At 42.3% G+C, this 27750-nt stretch overlaps 1 protein-coding gene across 3 annotated transcripts in view; it reads left to right on the top strand.

Moving 5' to 3' along the window:
* LOC139449490 (rho GTPase-activating protein 6-like) overlaps positions 1-27750 on the top strand; it is a 120173-nt gene that overhangs the window by 46311 nt on the left and 46112 nt on the right. For 2 of the 3 annotated variants that reach the window (XM_071230911.1, XM_071230912.1), the window contains exon 2: positions 10193-10317. In XM_071230911.1, coding sequence (XP_071087012.1) covers positions 10193-10317 — 125 coding nt within the window. Of the gene's footprint in view, positions 1-9107; positions 10318-27750 lie in introns of those variants that run through there. The other variant, XM_071230910.1, reaches the window with a different exon arrangement.

A 27750-nucleotide genomic window follows, 5' to 3' on the forward strand; every position in this document is an offset into this window, starting at 1 on the left:
GCCTTATCTCGTGTGAAAATCAACATAAACGACATAGTGATGGACGCGTTTACAGGTGAGACGGTGGGATGACCCTGGCTGGCTGGCGTCACACGTCGGGGACACCTACTTTTTTCTGTTTATAGTTGCAGCTGACGAATTTATGTCTTGTAATACTAAGTGGTTCTTTTGATCAGCCTCGTCAAACGGGCGTTATTCTTGAATACGGGCCCGACTATTACCCGGATGTCGGAGATACATCCGTTTGTTTGTTTATTTGCATCTTCTTCACATTCCACGGATTGTTTTGTGATTACTTTTATGTTTTGCCAGATCACAGGAATTGCCACAGTGTAAATTAATATACTCTGACGTCGTTTGTTTTCCAGAGACGACGCCATGGTGTGTAGTGTTGTTCAGGAGGCATACAACGATTATTTGATACCGCCGCATTTCTGTAGATATGAGCGGCATATAACTATGGCCATAAAATTCATGATTTTGTTTGTTTCTTGCTTAACGCCGAACTCAGCAATACTCCTGCTATATGACGGCGTAAGGATAAGATTTTATGGATGAACAACTTCTTTTTTACAATTAAGAGCGAAGTTTCGGTGTAGGTTCCTACACCGTTATCAAGCAAGCGATAACGGTGTTAGAACTTACACCGAAACGTCGCTCTTAATTGTAATAAAGAAATTATTCATCCATAAATCGTATCCTTACTTAGTACTCCAACTTCTAAATGCCTATCAAAGAAGTTATATGATTTGTAAATAATCAAGTCTGGACCAGACAATCCAGTGATTGACATCATGAGCATCAATCTACGCAATTGTAATACGATGACATACATCAACCAAGTCAGCGAGCCTGACCACCCGATCCCGTCAGTCGTTTTTTACGACAAGCATAGACGCCTCTTACAAGACATTGGTTGTTGAAGACCTATTCTAACCGGATTTTCACGGGTGTCAGATTTGTGAATCATCTGATCATGTAATGACATCAATATGTTAAATCTACAGTTCGCGCAAAGAGAGTGTTGTAATTCTATACACAACCACAGCGACTAACTATACACCAGTTAGCAATTCTCTAATAACGGTAATCATTTTCAAATTAACTGAACTCAAAATTCGTGTGGTATTTATTATATCATGTCGTGTGTATTATTTCTCTATCATGCTATAATAGAATGCAGATTAAATTCACTGATTGTTCGAGAATGTCATATCAAACACGTTATCATCATGGTAGAATACACAAGCCTCATTTAGGTGATAAGCTCATAACATAAGTGCAGTAAACAACAGCGTCAGCGGGTGATAACAGGAAAATAACCATCACAAGCAGTATAAACATTAAACATATATTCACTCACACGGGATATCATGAAGTGACGTGACCGAAATTCGCTCTTCGTTTTAACGAAATCGTTTGATACAACTATGCAGAAAATAAGTCGAAATTTCGCAATAGAAGTCAACTCCTGATATGTAAGGAACTTCGGGTCCACACAATTCGATACATCCGAAGTTATTCGTAACTTATTGAACAATAGAACAATAGAGCTTATTTTACTTCATGGGACACGGGTGGCCCAGTTGTCGAATGTTCCGCAATTCGCTGTGCAGAGTTGCGTCCCTCTATGATCGTGGGTTCGAATCCCGGTTCGCCCCGATTATATTTTTAGGTTTGTCAGTACCCGTGCCCGTGTGTTTCACCAAAGTACTTTCCTCCCACATCAAGCTGACACACCGTGATATAACTGGAATACTGTTCAAAGCGGCGTCAAACCAAACTCGCTCGCTAGATTTGTCTTCGATTTGATAACGTCATTTCGTTATATCCGCCTTCGTTAGGCGCACAGTTAACCATGTGATCAGCACAGACGTGTGTTTATAGATGTTCATGATGTCAATCACTGGATTGTCTGGTCCAGACTCGATTATTTACAGATCGCCGTCATATAGCTGGAATACTGCTGAGTGCGGCGTTAAACAACAAACAAACAAACAAACAAATTTCCACGTGGAGATGCCGGGTTAGAATGCCTCCCCAATGAACCTCGATTGTCTGAAGGGGCGACTTAATGGTCATTCGCCGTGACCTGGTTGATGGTGTGTCTGGTCCAGTGAGTGAGTTGGATTAAACGCCGCTTTTAACAGTATTCCAGTTACATCACGGCGTGTCAGCTTAATGTGGGAGGAAAGCCCGAAGTGATGCAGGTCTCAGACGTTTACCACTTCGGTGAAACCCACGAGCACGGGTATGGTGCTGACAAACCTAGAAAAATGATCGGGGCGAACCGGGATTCAAACCCACGATCATAGGTTTCTGGCGTGCCAAAGGGACGCAACTCTGCACAGCGAATCGCGGCGCCCTGGTCCAGACTTGATTAGTTACAGGCTGGCGTCAAATAGGGGGAATATTGCCGAGTGCGACGTTCCACAACAAACAAAATACACTACTATATATCCCTCATCGATTTCTTTTGTCCCAAGTCGTTAGTTGTATCTACAGCTAAATATAAGCATCGTTAAATCTATACCTCTCTCCGGTATCTATAAACACTAGAGATCAATATAGGTATTGATTCAGCATTAATGATTGTGGGAAAATATGTCTACGTTACGTCTCTGGGTTATGATGTACAAATGTATTCCCACAAGTTTACAGGAACAATGGTGAAACAGTGTTCGCGAGTTCACGATTAATGGCTGTCTTGTGGTGTGTAACGGAATTGTTTATCTAGAAACAAAATAGAAACAACGCTCGTCTACGTTAACGATTTCTCGATGGTGCGTAGCGAGCGGTAGGTCTTGGAGGGAAATTAATAACTGATCCTCATCGGTTCCAACCTCCGATGAGAAGAATCGTTACGCATGCGCAGTGGACGAGTGCGCATCCTCTCCAAAAAGACACGCTCGTGGTTTGTTAAATATGAATGCTGCCTATTGAAACGGAAGTGTAACACGAGTAGGAAGACATATGTCAACGAAATCCCATTCAAGGAAGCACGATGTGGTCTTGGGCATGACGCGTGCTCACGCATGTATATGTTCCGTGGTTCCAAGGTTCTTTTTGTCGGGTGTGGAGAGTTTCTCTTTTGATATAGATTTATGAGATTTTAATGTGGGAATGGTTTGGTAGGAAGCATCTGAGAAGATGGAAAACCCTATGGGGTCTCGTCAAACAAGTATGAACCAGTAGAATTTGCGCTTCCATCAGTGTTCAAAATATGACAGCGATAAAAGTTGATATGGTCGAGTAATATGATTCAAAATTCATTTATTATTCCAAATTTTGAACCATAAATGTTAATACTACCAATAAATCTGGTTATTAATGTACACAAATCATATATCTGGTGTAAATACTAGGGCTGTGACGGGTAACTCGGGTACTCAGGTCGGGTGGGTACAAAGTAGGACCCGGGTACTCACAAGACTACCCGGGCCCGTGGTTAGTCACGTGATATACTGTTTAATGCCAAAAAGTATCTAAACCTCTATGTATAAACTACAAGTCACTATTGTCCGCAGTTCTTCATGACTACTACGCCCATTCCTTCTGACTTTTATATGTTTGTATAAAGATATAACTTCGGTCATTTTCAGTGTATACAACAGATCGTTTCATACATGTATCTAAACACTTTTTACCAGATCTACGGTCGAACTTTTTCCAGTCGGACAGTTTGTACCTGCCTCTTGAGACCTACAGCGGGTACCCGGATAGGGTAGGGTAATAGCGGGGTGGGTATCCGGGTAGCACATTTTGACGCGTCCCAGCCCTAGTAAATACTGTACCTGTACCGTTTCTTCTTCAGTGTGTCGCCGTGCGTTCTTTGTAGCGTGTGTGTTGCTACTTTAATATTCATGTTGAGGTGAGACAAAAATATGGCATGGATTTTTGGTATTTGGTATCAGTTGCCTAAAGGATTTTTAATGAAAAGGCTTATGAATATGTATGTGCAGACACATGCTAATATGTGTTTATGTTATACAAATTAAAAGAAATATTATTATATATTAAACATCTCTGCAAAATGGTTATACATTTATACAATATACTTCTGAATTATATCACATGCTTTATACAAGTCAGTTATTATATTTGAGGTTTTGCTTGTTTACGTCACACTCAGTATGCAATATTCCAGTTATATCACGGTCTTGGCCAGTCATACTAGTGGTTGATAGCATACGGACAATGACTCTAAATCACGCTCTGGCTTGCTTTATACAAGTCAGTTATTATATTTGAGGTTTTGCTTGTTTACGTCACACTCAGTATGCAATATTCCAGTTATATCACGGTCTTGGCCAGTCATACTAGTGGTTGATAGCATACGGACAATGACTCACAATCACACCCCCGGCCAACCAATCCTCATTGTAGAGGGGTGGTACCGAGCGAGCACAACTGCATCAGAAACAAATACACTTTCCGTCCAATGTCAACAACAGGTGTGCAATTACTGGGCATATACGGTAACTGGATGCTGTATTTGTTACACCGTCGAGATAAGTAAAACAATGCAGCTACTGTATACGGTAGCCTGACGCTTGACACCTACACTTGCAGAGCGTGACAATTAGCAACAAGTGTCGATAGCTAGACCCGGCGGCGCCTGCTTGAGGACTTAGCTCAGAAAGTGTTAATCCAGCTATTGTCTTTGATTGACAGCGCTGAAATAGACAAGTTCATGTGTGATGTTTGGTGGGTGATTTTTCAGAGTGACTTTGTCAACTTAATTGCGTGAAATAAATTGAAAATCGATTAATTAGTTGTGAAAAAAAACATATGAATTGCTGCACAATTTAGACCAATGACGACAGAATTGCCATCGCATACTGAAAGAAAATAAATCTAATTTAGAAATAAATTTTATCTTCATTGATCTTACAGCTTCTAAAATGTTCTTTAACATATAGTTTAGATGCGCTAATACATGTCGTTACTAACACATCAAATGGTACTCACACAATGCAGGGGTAAAAGTCATGAGTAGTCATGTGTTTAGTTTTTAATAATAAGGGACCCGGGAAGATTCCGGGGTACAATAGGTCTTCAGCAACCCATGCTTGTCTCCCCCCGTGAAGATTCCGGGGTAGAATAGGTCTTCAGCAACCCATGTTTGTCGTAAAAGGTGACTACTATGCTTATCGTAAAAGGCGACTAACGGGATCGGGTGGTCAGGCTCGCTGACTTGGTTGATGCATGTCATCGATCCCAATTTCGTGGATCGATGCTCATGATATTAATCACTGGATTGTCTGGTCCAGACTCGATGATTTACAGACTGCCGTCATATGGCTGGAATATTGTTGAGTGCGGCGTTAAACAACAAACCAACCAAACCATTTGATAATAAGGACATTCGTTCAAGAACGCTTCATCATGATAGAGACAAATTATGAAAATACGGCAGGTATAAATGTTAATTATCACTTTAAATTGCAGGTGAACGCATCACGTTAAAAAACCATACATCTTTTAATTGAACATTAATGGCGTTCACTGCCACTTACATGTGTTACGCAAAAGATTAACTGACATGTCCCCGACCCCTTCATTTAGGCTAATGATTAAAAAAACACAAATATCTTGCGACTGAGGTGAGTACAATTAACCCTATGTCAATCAACCAGATGTTCTGTGGCCATATTTAGCATTTTCATGTAATATCAGTGCTATCAAATGTGAACTTCATTGCAATTTGATATATGGCGCGATTGTCCGCTCGGGATTACCTGTTGGCAACTTGCCAGTAACATGACACATGTTTGTCGTATTGTTTACGTATCTCATAAATAGATATATACAACTGTCCGCCCACCAGTTAGAATAGCATTCATAACGATCAATACTTCAGTAATGTCAAAGTACTTCAGTGTAGCCAACGGTATAATATATGTGCATGCATGTTAATAATAATTAAGGCATTAATATTGTGTTAAACACGAAATGTATATTGTTCACATTTCATGATTATATACTTTGCATGACTGACGATTGTTATGGTGCATGTACGGTGTCCTCTCATTAGTTAGACGTCCCAATAGTTAGACAGCTTATAACATGTACATCTAGACCTTAACTACCGGGCAACAACAAAAACGTATACACCCATGTCTAATTGTGGCTAAAAATGAAACAAACTGGACGATGATGTATTTGATTCGGGTATCATATAGCTGTGTTTGTAGTGGTGACTGTTTTCAGCTTAATAACGTTTTGCTAACATTTGTATTTTTTTGACAAATCCAGTTTTCATGTATATACTTTCTTTTGCCCGGCAGTTTTTAACTGGTCTGTGTGTGAGTTACGTATGATGATGTTCGCAATGGGCATGAAGAAGTTTGTGACGTATTTGATTGATAACGCTAATTATCATTACGTTTCTTTCAGTGGTATGTACAACTAGAATATATGTTTTGCAAAGTCATCACTCTTCTTCAAACCAAATGATATTTACTTATGTAACATGTAACTATTGTATTTGAACTCCGAAACATCAGACATGAACTGAGGTGAGGTGAATTGGGGTTTGTTTCGTCACGTTCAAGATTATTGCACTTATATATAGTGACGTGTGAGTGGCTGTTTGTGCTAGTCCACTGGGATACCATGCCGCAATTTAAATGGGATACCCCCCTCAGACAAAATATACTGACTGGAGCCGACCAGTCATTGTTTTATCGCCGTAATGCCGAGCGCCAGGCAAGGTTACAACAAGTACCATCTTTTAACGTCTTTTGTTATGTGACGCGATCGGGGATCGAACCACCGACTTTCCGTTCTCCAGGAGCTTTGACCGGCAATGGTATGGTTGTTTCCATACCATGAATGTAGTTTAAATCAGTTCGCGGAATATAAATGACAACATTTACTAGAGGAAAGTAGGATTCTGTATTTTCGCAAACGCGTAATGAAACAAAAGATCCTTTGCTTCTTACAAACACTTTGGAAAGACCGCGACACCTCCAACGGTTATCTCCCCTTGACGGTAGCGGTGGACATAAGCTTGATTCTGAACTCAAGTCTCAACTTATCTTCTTTAGCCATTAGCCATGCATGAAATGCCAACGTTCCCAAATACTTTAGATGTCACCGAAAGACAACTACAAATCGTTCGGTTACTCACGTCAGTGTCCAGTAATTTGCCATCCTGCAACACGGGAACGTTTCTTTTTTAATTTTCTCGTAATTGGCTTCAAATGCCGTTGATTAGGACCAACCATTTTTCATAACATAAAATAATCCGTATGGCCGCCTTTCAATCCATTGGTTTATAATCCTTGGATTCAATTTGTATTTCTTTCCCTTTTTAAGATTTTATTAAATTTTATACACATGTTACTTGAAAGTAACTAAGTAATTTCATTCAGCCTTATATTAAGTTTATGAACTTAAACGTTTAATTTCATCTACACACGTGCATTAATTAATGTATCTTTGAAGGTATAAATTCCTGAGCCGAAACACACAAGTACTTTGCTAAAAAAACATGCCCCTAATTTTCTGTTTGAAATTAGATTAGTGGCAATTATCTACATATTTGAGGGCGATTTAATCATTGTTTAAATTTTTAAAGTATTATATCCACACGCTCGTGTTACCGACGAGCTTTTTGTAATCTTTGAAAGCGGATTCCACCTGTGACTGATGGTGCAGGAGCGATTAGCACGACTAATTGGGATCTAATTATTGATTAGGATTTGTAATTATAATTAAGGTGTCTGATTAGCATATACCCCGGCCATCGAGTGTCTGTAATAACACTTGTAAATTATACCTTTCTCCATATACCATCTGTAAGTGGCACTTGATTGATAAAAGTATTTTATTATTAATAAAAGAATAAAGAAGTTTTAAAAAATCCATCGACAGTTGTACGACACAGTCATGTATACTGGCTCCGCCCGTATATTCTACTTTAAAAGAGAGACCTCGTCTACTACAATAACGTTTGCTCTTTTATATCTTAAGGCTCACCAGTCTCCCCAATATTACACATTCTGAAGCTCTGATAACAACAATAAGATGATTTACCTATTAACTATCAAATACCCCCACTGAGAGTGTTTGATAGTAAAAAGCAGACAATTTCATTCCAACTTTAGATTCCCATGCGGAAAAAACTTATGAAAAATTAACCACCAAAGAAAGCTGTGTTTCTACGAATTTATCATGTTGTCTTCGTGTTGCTGTTTATTGAAATGAAACGTTCATGGACATAATATCCAGCTTATTTTTCAAAACATAATTTTACTTTTACCCACTGTAATCCCTGAGAGATAAGGAAGCGTATTCACCTGTGCACTAAATAAGACCTGACATTGTGAACTGGACGTACTAAGACCCGCGTATCCCATGGGGAATTAGGCGCTATTTACACCTGTGTAATAGAAACTGTGTACGACTTAACGCTGCTATACTAGGCTTTATGACTATTATACGTAAATATTTCAGCGTATGTGATACTTTTCTGTGTATTCCGTCGTAACATGTTCCACTGACGGATGTCAGCGTGAGGTTGATGCGACTCAGTCGCCCCACACACACAGTCATCGAATTCCTTAGTCGAGTAATATGATCATCTATTGTCCAAGCTTTGTTTACCACCTGTTCCTAAATGTAGGAATTTATTGTCTTACCAAAGTTTGTTTATCTGTCAACCACGGATACCACTCTGCCCAGTGGCGATTTTCGCTGTGTTAAGCTGGACTTAACCAGCAAATGAATCAATAACTATTAATTTGGTGTTTTGACGCCAGATCTAACCAGCATCCGACCCAAGTAATAGATTCTTAGCTTTTTCGTAAACCTCTTTAATCCCTTAACTAAATATACCTAATACGCAGCCAGCAGGAGAGAGCGAGCTGGTATTTGCCGTGAAAGGGACGCGAATGATTGACATTCTTTTCGTGTGCTGACAAGCCAATCAGAATGCGTGCGGCGGAGAAGTAATCTAACAAGCCCCGCCCCCTCACGCTGTAGTAGATCGCCAGCGTAGAGGTTCACAATTGAAGTGGGACTCTACGCTTCTGTACACTCAAGTCTGCTGGGAGACTGACCGAGTTTGAGTCAAATACTAGCAGTTTTACTACCCGAGTGAGCGACAGTCGTGTTGCGTGTTTTCATGTGGAGTATGTGCAGGTGGATATCGGTGTTATAGCACATGTGTTGTACGATGTATTATGACAGTTGATGGCCCCGTACACTGTCCTGTGATCACGGCAAGTTTCGGTAGTTCAAAGGAGCAACTGGACATCTTACCCCACGGTATGGTGGTTGTACCAGGACTAGCGATGTCAAATCGTCCACGACTTCATATTCCAAATGGATATAACCATTACAACACTTCGTCGCGTCTTGAACAACGATACGGACATACAGATACTAGTGCATATGAAAGAATGGTTTATTCTCCGTCAAAGATGCATGTTGATCCTTGGAACTCCAGTGCTGTGAAACTTAGTTTTTTGATTGGGAATGGCCCTGATCCCGACCCCCGTGACAACTGTCGCCTGGTGTCTCAGTCTGTGACAGATCTGAGAGTACGAGAAGACAGTGGGGTGCCTCTCTGGGTGTCGGACCCCCGGGGTGGGGACAGAGGGGCGTCTATCTCGGATGGAGAGGAAGAATATGTGACCTTGGACTATAACTACAACCCTCGTGGTAGTGCACCAACAACCCCACGGGGGAGTGGCCCTACTACCCCACGGGCTAGTGGTACCCCCCTCCCCACGGGCCAGTGGCACCCCTTCCCCACGGGGATATCACACAATACAGCCGAACCGCCATAGACATAGCTACAACCCTGGGTATATAAACCGTGAACTGTACCCAAACCCCAGGGCTAATCATATGCTAACGCAGACTCGACCCCCGATGGTTTCAAGGCACCAATCTGTGGAAAATGATACTAGTGTGGAAACGTTACAACGTAAAAAGACAAATGCGCTGCGGAAAGTCGCGGAAACATTCGGACTCGCGCGTGCCCATAAGGGCGTAGAGACTGATTGCGGGGAAGAAGGGAATGTGAGACGAAAACGAAGCAGATCTCTCCCCGATCTTCAGGCTGACGGGACAGAGAATGTTAGTTGTTATAGTGATGATGAGGATGGTGATGACTTTGGGTTCCGTAATTCCCCCTACTCTAGTGCAGCGTCTAATTGCTCCCCCTCCCCTTCTACAGCCTCCCCCGGTATGCTCAAGGCCAAGTCGCCGTCACCAGGCCGACGAAAGATCCTCCCCAAACGATGGCGCAGCAAAACCAAACCCGTTCCCAACGTGACCGCGTCTTCCCTCTGGAGCCCAGAGGTAGGTGAAATGTTTGCTTTGCATGATTCCTTATATTCCGCACATGTACAGATGTAAACTACCTATGTACACAAGTAGGTGAATTTTACAACGTCTTGATCGTTCTCACCAATCACCTACTTATGAGACCCGTGAAGATCCGGTAGAATAGGTCTTCAGCAACCAATGCTTGCCGTAAAAGGCGACTTTGCCTGCCGTAAAAAGGCGACTAACGGGATTGGGTGATCAGACTCGCTGACTTGGTTGATGCATGTCATCGTATCCTAATTGCGTGGATCGATGCTCATGATGTCAATCACTGGATTGTCTGGTCCAGACTCGTTTATTTACAGACTGCCGTCACTAGCTGGAATATTGCCGAGTGCGGCGTTAAACAACCAACCAACCTACTTGTGACCACATACATGATCACATACACGTACAGTACATCCGTACACATGCGAAAAGATGCAAGGATTCTCCATAACACCAGCCATACTTACGTCAGGGGTAAGGTGGAATCCCATAAGGCCTGTCACACATACGTCAAGGATTCACACACTAGCGACAGGTGGGATCCCCCAAAACGCCAACCACAGGTATCTCAAGAGTAAGGTAGAAAGCCCAAACTACATCCACGCATATGTCAAGGATTCGTACACGCCAGAGTAAGGGGGAATCCCTCCCCCCAAAACGCCAGCCACTAAATCCGTCAAGGTTGAGGTGGAATCCCCAAAACGCCAGCTACACATACGTCAAGGAATCATACACACGCCAGGGAAAGGTCAAATTCCCCCCCCCCCCCCCCCCCCCCCCCCCCCCCCCCACCAACCACGCATACGTCAAGGATTCACATACGTCAGGCAGATTTCCCCCGTTTCAGCGAACGCATATTTGCAATTAAACGTACGTCCTGCAGTGGCCGAAAGCTCCATGTCCATTGCTCCGTGCAAATATTTCAACACACGTTATGTTTCTTGTGCTGTTGACTCACCTGCTCCGAAAGCTGACTTTGTTTATTTCCTCATTCCGTACGGAGTCAGGTTAAGAATTTTCCAAATGTCGGTGCACAAGGCACGATCCCTTTATAATTATTCCCAACCTTATTCATCGTAAGTCATGTAATGTTTCAGTGAAATTACGGAACATATCATCGTTATGGTTGCTGAATGCATGTATATTTCGTTGGCAGAATCTATTATTAATATTATTATTATTATTTGTCTGTGAACTGTATACATTCTTGTGTGTAGTCCTTGTAATTTTGATCTTTCTATTTCACATACATCAAAAGTTTAATAACTCCTTTGGTAAACATTCGATCAAAACACTGTGAACCTTGCAACTCCAATACACAAACAACACACCGTCATTTCATGTTCAATAACATATTGTCGTTTACTCCCAATGATCACTCACACACGTATAATGACGTGAAGATTTGGCGCATTGTTCCGCATGACCGACTTACAGCGCCAGCAGGGCTGAGCGTGACGTGGGATGCTATCAAAGGTGCCGACCATATCATGACATTGCTGAGTCGGCGATATCTACCAGACGAATCCCCGTGAACATTTTGCCACAAAACATGCAATACTAATATTTGTGGAATAGAATGGACAATGCAGGCTACGCTTTGCTGCTCTGTTGTTGTGTTGCATTATTTTTCCATGAGTCACGTTTAATTTTATGTTAGTTCTATACGCGCTCGGTTTAACACGCATTGCAGATATCATTTAGGCCAGTATGAATGTAAGTGTTATTTTTCTATACATACTGATTGTCATTAAATGGCTTTAGTTTTTCAACAGATTACGGCACACCTGGAGTATTTCTCTAAAAAATTAACCCATGTCGAAGGGAAGAGTGAGCGAGTGACTAATAATTTTACACGACTACTAATACGACAGCAGGAATACTTTATCCGGGCGGAAATCAAACCACTTTACCGGGCACGAAAAAGGTAGATTGAGTCGATATCGGTATGACAAGGAATCAGTTGATACTGGTGTGATATTAGCTGCATCACCCGAGCCGGTTACCTATCACTGTTATCACGAACACATCTGCACATCAGAGCGACCGCTCACCGCCTGATTGGTCAACATTATGTAATGAGATGCAGTCGTCTGCTCTGAAGTCTTGAAGGTCACCGGACCTTTTCATTTTGTTTAAATAACTAGTCATCAGGTAAACATCTAGAATTATGCCCATCCATATCACCGAAACAGACGTCACGTATCTGATACTGACATATGATAACAGGGTTGTACAGTTTCTACAGTCAACAAAGATGACCTTGACCCTCGATAACGTCACTGACGTAACCAAGGGAAGTTACTATGGCGACTGTACTGGGTAAATGTTTACATATACATCGTATCGATTTGGAATTGTACTATTATGATGAGTATATATAATGTAGAATGTATTGTACATCAAGACACCGCTAACGTAGGCCAATAAAGAGACAACTGTTGGTTGAACAAAGTCGCTGATCGTACGTTTAAAGACACCAGCGCTTGTGCATTATTTTGATGAGAGTTTACAAATTCGACTTTTCATTTTCTGAATCGGATTTGTGCTCTGAGTTGATTAAAATTCCTTTACAACGAATCTGAGTCGGTTCCAAAACATGTGCACAGAATGTGATTCTCAAGGGTTGTAAAAAATGAGAGGTTTCTCCCAAAAAACGTGGGCACTGCTTGGAGAGATAACACGTGTTGTTTTCCTCGTCTGGCTCTCATCAGGAGCGGTCAGTGCGGGGGACCTCACGTGAGCAGCGTCCTCCCATTGTTCCCCCCTTCCGTCTGGGGAGAGAGGCGGACGCGGGGGTCATTGCAGGAACACGAAGGGTCACTTGGGAGGCTCAGGTAATGGAATAAGGGGACAGGGGGTCTAAGGCATCATTGTAATAATGGCGAGAGCAGGGGGTCCAGAAATGAAAATGAGCATGATAGGGGTGGGGTGTGGGTGGGAGGATAGTATGGGGTTTTCATGATAGGGGTGGAGTGTGGGTGGAGGATAGTATGGGGTTTTTATGATAGGTGTGGGTGGAGGATAGTATGGGGTTTTCATGATAGGGGTGGGGTGTGGATGGAGGATAGTATGGGGTTTTCATGATAGGGGTGGGGTGTGGGTGGAGGATAGTATGTGGTTTTTATGATAGGTGTGGGTGGAGGATAGTATGGGGTTTTCATGATAGGGGTGTGGTGTGGATGGAGGATAGTATGGGGTTTTCATGATAGGGGTGGGGTGTGGATGGAGGATAGTATGGGGTTTTCATGATAGGGGTGTGGTGTGGGTGGAGGATAGTATGGGGTTTTCATGATAGGGGTGGGGTGTGGATGGAGGATAGTATGGGGTTTTCATGATAGGGTGGGGTGTGGATGGAGGATAGTATGGGGTTTTCATGATAGGTGTGGGTGGAGGATAGTATGGGGTTTTCATGATAGGGTGGGGTATGGATGGAGGATAGTATGGGGTTTTCATGATAGGGGTGGGGTGTGGGTGGAGGATAGTATGGGGTTTTTATGATAGGTGTGGGTGGAGGATAGTATGGGGTTTTCATGATAGGGTGGGGTGTGGATGGAGGATAGTATGGGGTTTTCATGATAGGGGTGGGGTGTGGGTGGAGGATAGTATGGGGTTTTTATGATAGGTGTGGGTGGAGGATAGTATGGGGTTTTTATGATAGGGGTGGGGTTTGGGTGGAGGATAGTATGGGGTTTTCATGATAGGGGTGGAGGATAGTATGGGGTTTTCGTGATAGGGGTGTGGGTGGAGGATAGTATGGGTTTTTTTATGATAGGTGTAGGTGGAGGATAGTATGGGGGTTTTCATGATAGGGGTGGAGTGTGGGTGGGAGGATAGTATGGGTTTTTTTATGATAGGGGTGGGGTTTGGGTGGAGGATAGTATGGGGTTTTCATGATAGGGGTGGGGTTAGAGGAGAGCATGGTATGAATATGTAGCTGCACGAATAAGAAATACAATAAGGTCACATTCAACGGATGCCGGAAGTTAAAGGGGTCACCCTAGCTTCTGCTCAAGTATCTATATACGCTTGCTATGATCCCAAGTGACATCCAAAATGCCACCTATTCAACAATATTAACCTGGCCTCGTTTCACAAAACGATACCAGCTCCACGACTTAAAGAATGGGAGCTACGATCGTCGTTATGTTAAAATCGGTTTGTGGAACGAGGCCTTAGAAAGAATCTTGCTCTATATTTCTCTGTATTCTCACAAACAAAGGGTCACTACACACGCTTACATTCCTACGTGTCCCAATTCAAATTTCAAATTCTAGTGAAAATAGATATGTAAACACGATCCCCTGTGAACAAAATGCATAAATGGAGCTCACCAACCAAATCCTTGGTGTCATAAACCGCAGCGAATGAAAGGAAGCCATGCATAATTTCTCGGTGGGTGAATCCCAACCTTTGCAAAGCGTTCATCACAGAGAGCCAGCATATGCCAAGGGGTTTCACGTTTTACCACAAGGTAGTTTTTGCTAACACGGAGACGTTTGGGGATTGAACTGGTACAGTTTTTGTGTGCCATGTGTTGCTATAATGCTGCAAGCCACGTGGCTCTGTGTTTGTCGCCAAACAGTGGTGTCATTAACAATCGCTTCTCAGGCGTCAGCGAACCAACACGCGGATGTGAGCCTGTGGTAAACACAATGCAGGAAAGAAATAAAGGATAGGAGCGGGAACGTAGGGCCTGGGTCAACTAAATTACCTACCTAATTGAATTAATGCTTTTGAAAACATTGCGTTTCGTTCAAAATGATGTGTACCTTTTGTTAACAAATTACCCTTAGGGTAACGTTTACTTCGTCACAGCACTGCTAACAAAGCTAGCATAGTATTAATACTATACGACTGTATGCGACCCGTTCCACAAAGCGGCCGTAGCACTATGTGATCTTAACTACTAGAGACACAAGAGAATAAATTCAAAAATGAACTCAATTGGAAATTATTTGGCAAGTCTAGATTGCTTCAGCTTGAATTTAAGCATTGTTCTCGGCTCCATTTGGATTTTATTTTGTAGATATATTATTTTTTAATACGGTATATTTATCTCTGGGCCTAAATGCTAGTCTACTCCCATACTTTAAAATAGACTTGCGACAGTCGTAGCGCCTCGATGGTTTCAAGGAACGGGACCCTAATTCAAGAACATCGATAAAAAGATGTCTTAACGCAAAGTCGCTAGATGGCTGAAATAATGCCGATGTGACGTAAAATTTTAACTAACTCAAATATAACATTGGCTTTTGGAAGACAATACCTGTGTAGGAAAGGATTTTAAAAAGAAGAAGAAGTAGTTTGTGTTTTTAATCCTTAGTTCATGTTTTCCTCATAACAGGGAGCCCCCACTACAAAAATCAAGAATTGTATTGTGAAGAACACCCGCATAGAGCAGGGTACAAACTCGCTACACTGGAGTAAATGTAATTATAGACATAAAAGGTAATTACTACGTATGTGCAATATGTCGGACCCGATCTTGGTGTCCCCTGTCGTGATATTGCTGAAATAATGTTAAACCATGACCACTAGCTATTTAATCAGCTGTAGCTACTTGGATATCACCTCTCTTGTAAACACGGCTTGGTTAAGTTTGGGAACCGCCATGGCACTTGGCACTATCAGCACCCCCGTGATAACACATCACCCCTCCTCACACCCGGGGGTAATAAATTATAGGGGTGGGGCTGACCACCGGCTACCAGGTGGGACGCTGACCATGAAACGCCCCCTCCTTACGCTGTGGCTAGAACGCTTAGTACCTTTGAGTGACCAAATCTCAGGCCAGTCTTGTCGAATACTTAATGATTACTTAGGCCGTGCTGTTATGAAAGCGGTATCCGTGCGAAGATTTAGCTCAAAATCGCAGGTTAGGGTAATTCTATCGCGTACCACTAATGCCATCGGGTTAACATGGAAACGGGTTGTTAGCATGCTTTTAGACGTTTCTAGGTAAGATTGGTATCACTTTCCTAAATATTGTAGTGAGTTGATTTAACGCCGCTTTGAACAGCATTCCAGGTATATTCAGGCGTATCAGTTTAATGTTAGAGGAAAGGCCGAAGTGATGCAGGTCTCAAACGTTTACCAGTGTTACGGATCTTCAATCTGTAAACACCCTGTGATTCCGATCTAAATGGTAATCTCGTCTTGTTTATTTAGTTTGTTTGACAGACAGACCGATTTGATTCATCATGTAGCCAAAGGCCGAAAATGCATGCACTATAGAGTCATTGTCGTTACAGGAATGTACAAACGAAATTCAGTGTATCAAATAAACTGATCAGACAGTCAATTACGTTATTAGGGTAGATTGTTAATATAAGGGTAGGCGGGTACACGTCACGAAACACCAAGAGGTTTTAAACCTGAATCATACAGTGTACAAAGACTCCTAGCAGGGTTCTACCTCGTAGACCGGCAGTGCTTGCTGTTCAACATACCGAAGTTCCGCGTCGTTGAGAGTGCAGGTATTGATGTTCAAATTGTTTCCAAAACATGCCTCGCCTGAGCTATTTTCAATTGATTTGGCTATGAAAAGCTATCAAAGCTATTTCGACTCCTCGACGTTATAAATAGAATAGTTTTGTCCTGTTATGTTTTTTTTTGTATAATAACAATGTTAACACTTTCAATTAAATACATAATACACAGTAAACGTTCCAATACTTCTATAATGTTTAACCTCGGCACCACGTGGCTTTAGACAGGCACGCCGATTGGATGGTACTGGGTCATGGGTTACGGTGACGTTAATTGCCAGATATTTATCTCCTAGACTGAACAGTAAAGTAACGCAACGCTGCCTTCTTGACACACCTTAACGCTCAAGCCTCCCATAGAGATATCTACTCTCTTGGCAAGTCTTTAAAGGTTAACCATATGTGTTGTAAAATGTCAGGTCGAAGTGAACAGTCATTAAATGTTATCTTCTTTTCTGTGGACAAAATGCCAGTTTTTGCCAGTACCGTGAGAACGTGGTGTTATTTGGACTAAAAATAATTCAGTATAATTATGATTGTGTAGTTTCCCATCATTAGACGGAACCACCTCCTTGATAACCAGGCGTTGTAAACAAGTGTATCATTAAAGAGGCTTACACTAAAGAGAGCCCCATTGTTATCTCGTGTAGTGTGTGGTACGCCTTGTGTATTATAGCCTAACATAAGTCTTTAAACCTGCGCCATGGTCCCTTTTGATTTCGCTATATCCGTTGTTTACTATATATTAAAAACACGTTTTCATAAACTAAATGTTAGTCTTATAAGTCCCCTGTCGTGTAATTTGTTGGCATTTCATGCCGGTAGCCTTGGGTTCTTCACCCTTAGATTCTCTGTAGACTTTGGAAAGCAAAAGAGTATGTGAAGACTGTCAGAAGAACATGATTGAAACATACCTTCAAACAAAAAAGGTTTTGTTTTTCAAGAAAAGTTCAAATTACCATTATCGTCTTAACCAATATTCTTGCAGTATGTTACACATTGTAGCCATGTGGGAAATCGAAACAGGGCCTACGATGTGACAGGCCAACGCGCTGACCACTTGGCTACCTCACCGTTCCTTACGACCATTATTTTTTTCTGTATACACACCAGGATAAAGGTGATGTTTTGTCATGAATATCAATAAACCGTTGATGATAGTAATGATGAATGATAATATATCAAGGACATCCCTAATCACTGGTACAACTTTTAGTCTGTCTTACAGACCCTGATACATTTATATCAACTACAGCCCATGCAAGTCTATAATGTTTGGCAAGTCTAGATTACTGCAGTATCTGAAAATGAAGAGAATCACTGGGCTCCCTTTTTATTAGATTTTTATTTTCTGTATGATATGTTCATTTCAGAGACTATATGTTAGTGTAGTACAACTTTGTATGTTTCTTGTGGCGGCAAGTCTGCCTCAACCACTGTTCATCTGATGGACATTTTGTCCGTTCGGAACTAAACCTAGCGTGTTATGTTTTATTCTGAAAGTCGAGTAATTAAGGCAATATGAATCATGGAATCCTCACAATAAATCTCATATCATCGATATGGGATGAAGGTAGAACTTTTTGACTCTCTAACCTCAACATCAAAGACCATATCTCGCTCGTTATTTAAGGGATGTCCTTAAAATATATCTACCTTAATGCCCACTCAAGCCCTTAATCTTGACCTTGACTAACGATTGACCTCGCATAATGAACCATCATAGAGGGCCGTCAGACGAATGCCGTTAATGGGCTTTACCGTCCGCAGGGGTTGTCTGGGAACTTATACTTTAATAGTGCAAGGGCTTACAATGGTGGGGGTCCGGTAAAGGTGTATACCTTGATAAACAATAATAGGCATGTCCTGGTAGATAATACAGGTGAAAGCCGACCCACCCTGTGTGTGTCCTCCTCGCGTGGCCCGGCCTTCGTAAAAGACAATGGTTAAGGTGAATGTGGAACCCCTAGTGATTTCATCAGTGGACCCTGTCAGGCCTGTTACAGGCGGTGCCGTGCATTTGGAGAGTTCAGTTAATGGTTGTTTACTAACTAGCAATGTTTGCTTCACAAATAGCCCGGTAACCCGATAAGCCGTCATTAGAATTTATTCATAAACAGATCTCATTATCAAACAAGGGGGCCACCCACTGGAGGATACACTGCTGTGAAGAATACCGACGGAAAGAGGGCAGTGCCTAAAGTAACGTTTTTGGCATGATAATGTATATGTACGCCCAAGATGTGACAAATGATTGTTAAACAAGGGATGGGTGAGTTTGGTTTTACGGCGCTTGTACTGATATTCCGGCAATATCACGGCGGGGGACACCAGATATGGGCTTCACACATTGTACCCATGTGGGGAATCGAACCCGGACCTTCAGCGTGACGAGCGAACGCACTAACCACTACGCTACCCCACCTCCCTGTTAAACAGTGGGATCGGGTCATGTTGTTTCGCGACGCAGTTGTTATTATATAGCTAGTCAGGTAAACCAGTGGACGATAACAGGAATAACTTCCTACTCTTGGGTTTGAGAGAACCGTGGTCATTCCGGGGAAGACATTAGGTTCCCAGCAACCAATACTTTGCCCGCTGACGTGGTTGATGCATGTCATCGAATCCCAAATTGCGTGGACAATGTTCATGATGCCAATCATAGCATTTTCTAGTCTGGACTCGATTATTTACAGACCATGTCATATACCTGCAGTTTTGCAGAGTGCGGCGTTAAACAACAAAGGGGTTCGTGGACACACAATCAGCCCAGTCACTCACTGAGTGAGTGAGTATGGTTTTAAGCCGCTTTTAGCAATATTCCTGCAATATCACGGCGGGGGACACCAGAAATGGGCTTCACACATTGTACCCATGTCGGGATTCGAACCCGGGTCCTCGGCGTGACGAGCCAACGCTTTAACCGCTAGGCTACCCGACCGCTCCCAGTCACTCACTGGGACCACCAGATCTTCACGAGCTCTTACCACAAGCATGTGCCACTGGGCACCTATTCTGCCCGGGGTACCACAGGGCGTCAGATGACAATGTGATACGGGTTTTATAGGGAATGAATCGTTAATAGTTCCGGTTATCACTGATAATGTTTCTAAGTGTGTCAGTACCTCACGTATTTCTTAAGGTTTCACATACTGGCCAATGTCTAAGGCCTGCAACACTTCCTGCCTACATCACGCTGTGAAATATTGTTCAAAGCGGCGTTAACCAAACTCACTCACTCGTTGTAGTTCCTAATAGTAACAAGTACTCGTTGATATATGTTCCCTTATTTTTGTCCATCGGCATATTAATTCCGCCTAATTAAAAAAAGAAAAAATGTTGTGTTTTTTTTGTACCTTCAATTCCGATGCTCTTGTTTACCTCAAATGAAATTTTATTTGAAACGTGACACCAACACAATGTCGGAAGTATACGCAAAACATGTGAATTTGTGACCAGCTGTTGCACGTGTTGCCAGATGGAGTGAGTTTTATCCATTTCAAGCTTTCAAAATCAATCTATCTAGCTGGATCTCCTGTCTGATTTAGAATGTAATGTTAATATTTATCATGCCCGGTTAAAATAACAAACTATGGACACGTGTTGCCGTTATTGCGCTGACTTGACGGGCACAGGTGTACACCCGGAAGAGAGAATGAGGAACCCTGGGAAAACATGGCTGTTCAGGAAGACATATCTGTATGCTGTCAAAAATCTTGTACGCTGACACTTATCATGTCTTTTCCTACGGGTCACGTGACAGGAGTATTGACAACCAAAGTGTAGGCTAGCCTTAGATCGTAAAAAAATCACCTGGCGCGTTTCCGTCAATCGCTTGTGTAATTTGTGAACGATGAATGAAGCCCGGTCGAGTAATGGCGGACGATGTATAGAGCTCATTAACCTGGTCAGATGGTGGTGAATAGATGGGAGGAAACGATGGCTGACTGTGACCCCATGTTGATAGCTGTAGCTCATTCATGGGGATACAGGTTAATAAGATACAATATTGAAAGATAACAAATCCAAACTAGATAAACACTTAATAAACATAAAAGAATATTCTGTGGAAAATGATAAAAATAACATAAAAGGATATTCACTAGAATAAACTATAATAACATTGCAGTACTGGCAAGGGACAAGGTAGTACTAGTCTGTCTCACATTCCCTGAACCGTATTATTTCCCCTTCATCCCAGCCCGCCCCAGCCCTTAATGACATGCTATAGCCCTAAATGAAGCAAGTTCTTCTCACTCACGTCACCTTTTAGATTTAAATGCCGTTGTGTGTTTCCATCCAAAATATATATTTTCAGAGACTAAGCGTAGGGTAGGATAAACGTCTTTACAAAAGAAACCATTAAATGTCACTATGACCAAAACGAATTATTAATGGAAGAACGAGGCAAGAGTTCGCAAATCATGTTACGGAATCCCAATATTGATATGAACATCGTCAAGCGGAAACATCAGTTTTAACTGTTCAACACACCCGGAATTGCCTCTGGGTATGTATATACCTATGTATTGGACATAAAACCAATCATGACGATAGCCATTCATGTCCCAATGGGGTACAGACCATACTGAAGGCTCTAAGCTTAGAAATAGAGGATTTACTATGTAGAGGCGTACGGGACCTTGAAGGGCAGATCAGAGCTTACGGCTACCCACTGCCCGAGAACAATACGCACGTCTCCCTTCCACATGCCAAGACCAATCTCGGGGGGTGGTGAATAGCCACTTAACGCTTGACCCCCTGGGGTCGGGTAAACACTTTTGACGTGTACTCCATGCGCACACATGCACAGTGTTTTTCTTGCTGATATTACTTATGAGTTAACGACATTGTTGGTATCAATGATGGCGAAAGTATGTTCTATGTTTGGAATGGTGTTGAATCAGGTTTATCATGATTGGGTGAGACACGGGTAGATTGACTTTTGTAAACAGGTGGTGATCGCAAGGACAGATCAGATATTTGATAAAAAATATTGGAAGAAATGGACAGCTGTTTGTAGGTGAAATCAAGACATCCGGGGTTTTAAAAACAACATTGACTCACTCACTCAAGGCCAAGTCGCTCATAATCTCAGTATTGGGGAATGATCATTTTTTGTAAAGTCGACGAGACAGATAATTGTTGTTCAAAACATACATTCACCACACGGCAACATAAGACATAAATTTGTCATTCCCAACTAGGCCCTGAAGTACCGTTTTTGTGGGTAATCGGGCGCATTAGGTTTGAATATGGCAGGCACTATCTAGGACCATATCTTCCAGTTAAGACAAGGTTATCAGCGGAATATCTCGGGGGTTGAGGTAAATGATCTTCCGATCTAGGAGCTGCATTATCTAAAATAATCTCCTCTGATCCGCACTGTTTATGTATGACTAACTCTAAAGGAAGAGACACTTGGTCATTCTGGGAAACAGATCCCCATGACTGTATAAAACAGGTGTTGTTACGCGTCGCAGACGTGTCATGGCGGCCGTGACACGGTAGCAGCGGGGATAAGTTTTGAGGGTGTCAGGTAGCGTTTTCCATGGACTCCTTGGTAACCCTTGATTGGCTGGAATTCTGATGTCAGCGGGGTCAGATTCCATCGCTATCCGCCCTCCATGTATGACAGCGGACGACCATAAATATGTCGTCTGCTTTTCTTGTCGTCTGCTTCCTTGGCATGCAGATGCTGGGAAGACAGCTTGGACGTTTGCAGAGGAATGTGCCAGGGGAATATTCAACCTGTTTGGTCAAGTGCGTCAAGTCTTGACCGGACGTTGGGTCACTTGAGACTGTCAGAAAAATACCCTTGGGCGAATGTTCTAAGTCATCCGTCAGCACTGGCCCTTCAAATAATGTGTGACACACTACGTCAGCCAGTTTCATAATTGTGATGGTGCAAGAAACTCACATCAGCATGCTTGAAATAAATTGACGTAACAAAATGAACACTATCAGGGAAGCTCCTTACCTCTATTAAATTAGCATTAGTAATCAGCGGGGCTGGAATTTAGTTCTATCCTTCCTACCTAATGAAGCAAGAAGAGGAACGGAGGAAGACTTGATAAAGGAGATTATCCTGTCCCCATCTCGTCTGCATCTTTGTAGTTGGGTCGATGTACAAACGCTGACGTCGGCACCCTAGGGAGCCGCGCAGGACGCCGACCCCTTTCCCCCATTGTCTGTCTGGCTACAAAACACTGGGCCAGGAGCGAAACAATTGGGGACCTGACTCGAGGTGGAGGATGACCAACTAGCAACCGAAAACACGAGCAGACGACAATGAGACATTCTCCCCGGAATGCAGATTATTGAAAGGGAACCAGGCGTTAAGTTTTAGAAGCAAAGAGACTATAATTTCCCCGAGAAAATATCTAAAGCGGATTAAACAGTGGATGGAACTTTGGGAGGGGTCGACCCCAGGGACGATTTGTAGGTAGAGGACAATGAAGGAGCAAGGGAGGGGTTGGTTTATTGTTGACAATGGTATCAGGATCTAAAATGAGTTGTTCTCATTTAAATAGGACCGTTATTAATGACCAAGGGTCAGCTGACAAATGGCCAGCGGACTATATATCTCCGACAGCAAGGGACCGATATCGAAGGGCGTGGTCCCAGCCATTGTGCACCTGACGACGTCGGTAGGAGATGCGTATTGATGTTTGTTCATATGATATGTGATATCCACCAAATTGAATCCGCAGTGTTTGATTATTTCAGGGTATCTGCATGTTCACAATGGCCTGATAATGGATATTTTGTAGTATTATGTTCCACGAGTCACTGACTCATTCTGTGCGATCGAGGTGGGGTTTATAAGTCAAACACTGAGGGGTTATCTAGTTAGAATTTGATGAAGTACGGAACCAGACCTATCACAGCCTCGCTGTTCTGGGGGAGGATCTGGGCACAGAACGTGCCATTCTCGCTTCATGTTCAATTATTTTATCTTTGTCTGTGCAGGAATGTGTAGATATCAGCGGCGGTCACATTGTCACGCCCGGAGACGTGACAGACTCAAACCCCCCTTTATGAGGGTAACTTGTACGATATTATATATGCTATATTTGCATATGTTATTAGGTACAATAGACCACTCTGCCTCTGTCTGTGTCCTGATGTTCACAGTTAAAAAAGCCGATCTAATATATCTGTTATGTATGTGTTATTACATAAATGCACTATTTTTGCAGTGTATTTGAATGTTTTTAGACCCATTTGTTCCAAAAAAACATTTGTTCAATTATCTGGTTGGTTATAGCGTGAGAGAGGGACAAATTTAGCTGGACCATGGTATATTTACCTGCGCCTTTGAAGTTCGCCGACAAAAGGTCATTAGCAGGTAAAACAACCGTGTCCCTCAGTTTTTGGCCAGGAACGTGATCTCAGGTACAAACCCGACATGCTAAAATGGGAGGGAAAACAAGGAAGCATTTAAAACACGGACAATTAATTTCCATGTTGCAGTTATAGGTTTAACGTCACTTAAACTAATTTGGCAAGTTCTCTTTGAAGAAAAAACGTCAAAACAATGGGGTCGGGGAAAGTTTACTACCCCAAGGGTAGCTTTGAACTTAGTTTGTTGAAAGTTGTAGTGTATTATAATGTTTTGGGGAGCTATTAATGACCCTGTTTGAAATGATTTGACCGACATAGTCTTCAACAGAAAAGGATCACTATGCACACTGTCAAATGAATAGCAACGGAAGCAAGGAAGCTATATCGTAAAATTCTCAAAATCAATAGATTTATCGTGATCATTGTTGATATTGTATTTGTACCTGTGCCAACATGTTTACATAGATTCAGTGAGTCTATTGTTCCTTCACATCGTTCACAGTATGGCCATCACGAATGGCGTTCAAGAAGGGCTACCCTGATCTTCACAAGTGGTTGTCTGTGAACTGTTTGGCTAGTGTTGGTCAGCGGGGTGGTCAGTTGATGTAAATAAAGCATTATCAGTCGAGCACCCATAGATCAACAGAATCGTAGATACCCGACATGGCGTTCTACACTGAAACGGACTTGACACTAATCTGTCATCGAACGTACACCCATTCTCGTCACTGTCCGCTTTGTTTGGCCGCTCAGTGGACATTGTCCAGTCTGCTGTGGTTATGATATTCGCTTGATTTAAAGATGGTCAAGGGGACATTTATGCCCCCCACCCACCCACCCCAGCCGTGAAAGGGGCTCAGGCAGACAGGCATGAACAATAGACACTCGAAGGAGCTCGCCCTCGCTAAATAATATACCGGGGACCCTTTCATACTTGGTCTTCTGAGCAATTGAACACATTGAAGAGAAGGAATTTGGTTAAAATATTGCACTTGGTGACCAGTAAACGTGGTAATTTCATGTCCGTATATCATTCTACCTGCAGATATAAACAAAAATCTCAAACAGGACGTAAAATCATTTTATTATTTTTCAAATAATCAACATGGCTGTCAGTTTCAAACGTTATTCTTTTTAAGATAAATACGAAATTGTTACGCGCTTATTGAAAAAATAATATTTGGTTAGAAATAATGAATCTTGGATGACTTCTGATTAACAATTGTAATTTTAACATCTGCTTTAAATTTCACGCTTCATTTCAGTAGGGGTCGATTATAATTGGGCAATGTTAACAAAGAATTCTCTCTTTGAAGTTTGCTGTCACAGGTGCTTGATTGTTCAATCTAGCGCTGTCCTGTCACGTGACACGTTGTTGTACCCCTCCCATTTGATTTCGCCACCCGCACCAGATGCTGGGGAAATTATTTTCACTAAAACACAATACCGTCCCTCCTCCCCTAATTAGGGCATCGTCGATATGGAGCGTTCGGGTGAGTCGTGCCCGGGGGTGGGGCATGTCCGCGGGGGGTACATCTACGATGATCTATAGGATACGTGGATCAGTTGAAAGACAACCGATGTCATGTCGTTGGCGAGAAATTGGTTAATCGGCTCATGTAACAGGTTTTACTCTGTCTGTTTGCTGTTGGCGGTGTCTTTGATCTTCGTTGGACAGGTAGATCATGGTGGGGGGAGTCAAGGACTGTCCTTGAACCTGTTACAGGATGACGACTGTCAGTATACAAACAGTCACCATTTTATGTAAAAGGTCATCATTGCCACGTAAGAGGTACGACTGGTCGGATGACTGGAGCTAAACAGTGCATGCACATGGTTGACGAGGATGTTCCTAACACCAACCCTACTCCACTAGTCTGAGGTTAAATAGGCAATGAATAAGATATCCTTTTAAGATAATTGAAAAATCTTTGAAAAATTTTATTATTGGGGTATCCATCATTGTTGTTGTTTTTGTGTTTTTTTTAAACAAATGGCACTAGATTTAAATTAGAAAGTCACACGATGGCTTTATAGCTAAAAATAGATGATGGATTAGCATCTTGTCCCTGAAAAACTAATTCTATAATAGCGGAATACTGGAGTATTAAGGAACCCTGAGTTTCCTGAGTTTTGGAGCTGAGAAGGGGTTGAATATAGTCTGATAAAGCTGTGAAGGGGTGTGTTATAGGCTTATAGAGTTGAGAAGGGGTTGTGTACATGCTTACAGATCTGAGAAGGGGTTGTGTACATGCTTAAAGAGCTGCGAAGGGGTTGATTACATTCCGATAGAGGTATGCAGGATGGAATGGGTGTGATTGCTTTAATAGATTTTCTGGGGTCTGCAAGAGACGAGCTAGATGATGGACATATAATGATGGAGATAACACGTGTTATCTTCCCCTGGGTGCAGGGTCGCCGGTTACATATCAACACGTTAACATCTACCCAGAAATACCTTATGTTGGTTGGCAAACAGAACAACGTTTATATGTTGTTTATTTCTGCCATGTTCCTCTTCAGCTGATAATGTGTTTGATACGTCCCGGTCTAGGCCAGGTGAGCTCCTGTGTCAAGCAGATGACTCAACCATAGAAGCACATGTTCGCCATGTTGCTGACGGTTCGTCACTGTCTTCTGTGTCGCGTCTCGTCCGCAAGATACGCCAATATGTGTATATGTAGAGAGAGCCAAGTTAGTTTATTATAGGACTGCACTGGTAAGGATAGGATTACATCACGTCTGCTTTTAACTGACGTCGCTATTGGAATGCGCTACCGCAAGATAAAACATGTTTAGACAGAGCCTAGTGTGTTATTGCAGCGTATATTACATCACGACTGTTGTCAGTTTTGGATGCGCAACCGCCTAATACATATGTGCAGACAGAGCTAGGTGTATGTGTTTCCTCTGTATTTCCTCATCGATTGAGCTACTTTATCTGAAGATACGCCACACGTAGGTCGCCTCGTAACGGTCTCCCTGGCCCCTATCTTTTCACATGAACAGTACACGTGTCCGTCATGTCGTCTTTACCTCAGTGATGATACTTGGATGATAGGGTGTTCCTGGCCAGATAACACAGACTTAGATACAGTGAAATGACTGCTTCTCAAAAGCAGACGACCACAGCTTAGTTACAGCTTAAAACTGATTCTGATACTTCTGACTAGGGCTCAGATTTAACATGCAGAAACACGTCTAGATTCTTATATGGCAATGTGCTTATAATTTAGATCAAGTACATCGGTTAAATTTGCAAGTAATCCGAAAATCCCTCAATTTGTAGTCAGCACTTAATCCTTGTCCAGTCTGGGCAATTTGTTAACTTTTGTAGTTTACCATAATCTGCTTAGAATAAGGAATTAACATAAATCCCAGTATTGACTCCATATTTTAGATGTAAATCTGCCAACGCGGGCAACAGTGCCGTGACGAAGCAGACTGAAAATACAATTTGTAAATAGGGTCAAGGGTCCTAAAACGAACTAAAACGGATTGTGCACGCGCACTTCTATGTGATACTTCCGGTTGTAGGGTAAAACGCGAGTGGACTCGCGAGTAAGCTTATTAACCCCGG

This window comes from Haliotis cracherodii, unplaced genomic scaffold (assembly GCF_022045235.1).
Source record: "Haliotis cracherodii isolate W230 unplaced genomic scaffold, xgHalCrac1.p SCAF_8, whole genome shotgun sequence".
Classification (NCBI taxonomy): domain Eukaryota; kingdom Metazoa; phylum Mollusca; class Gastropoda; order Lepetellida; family Haliotidae; genus Haliotis; species Haliotis cracherodii.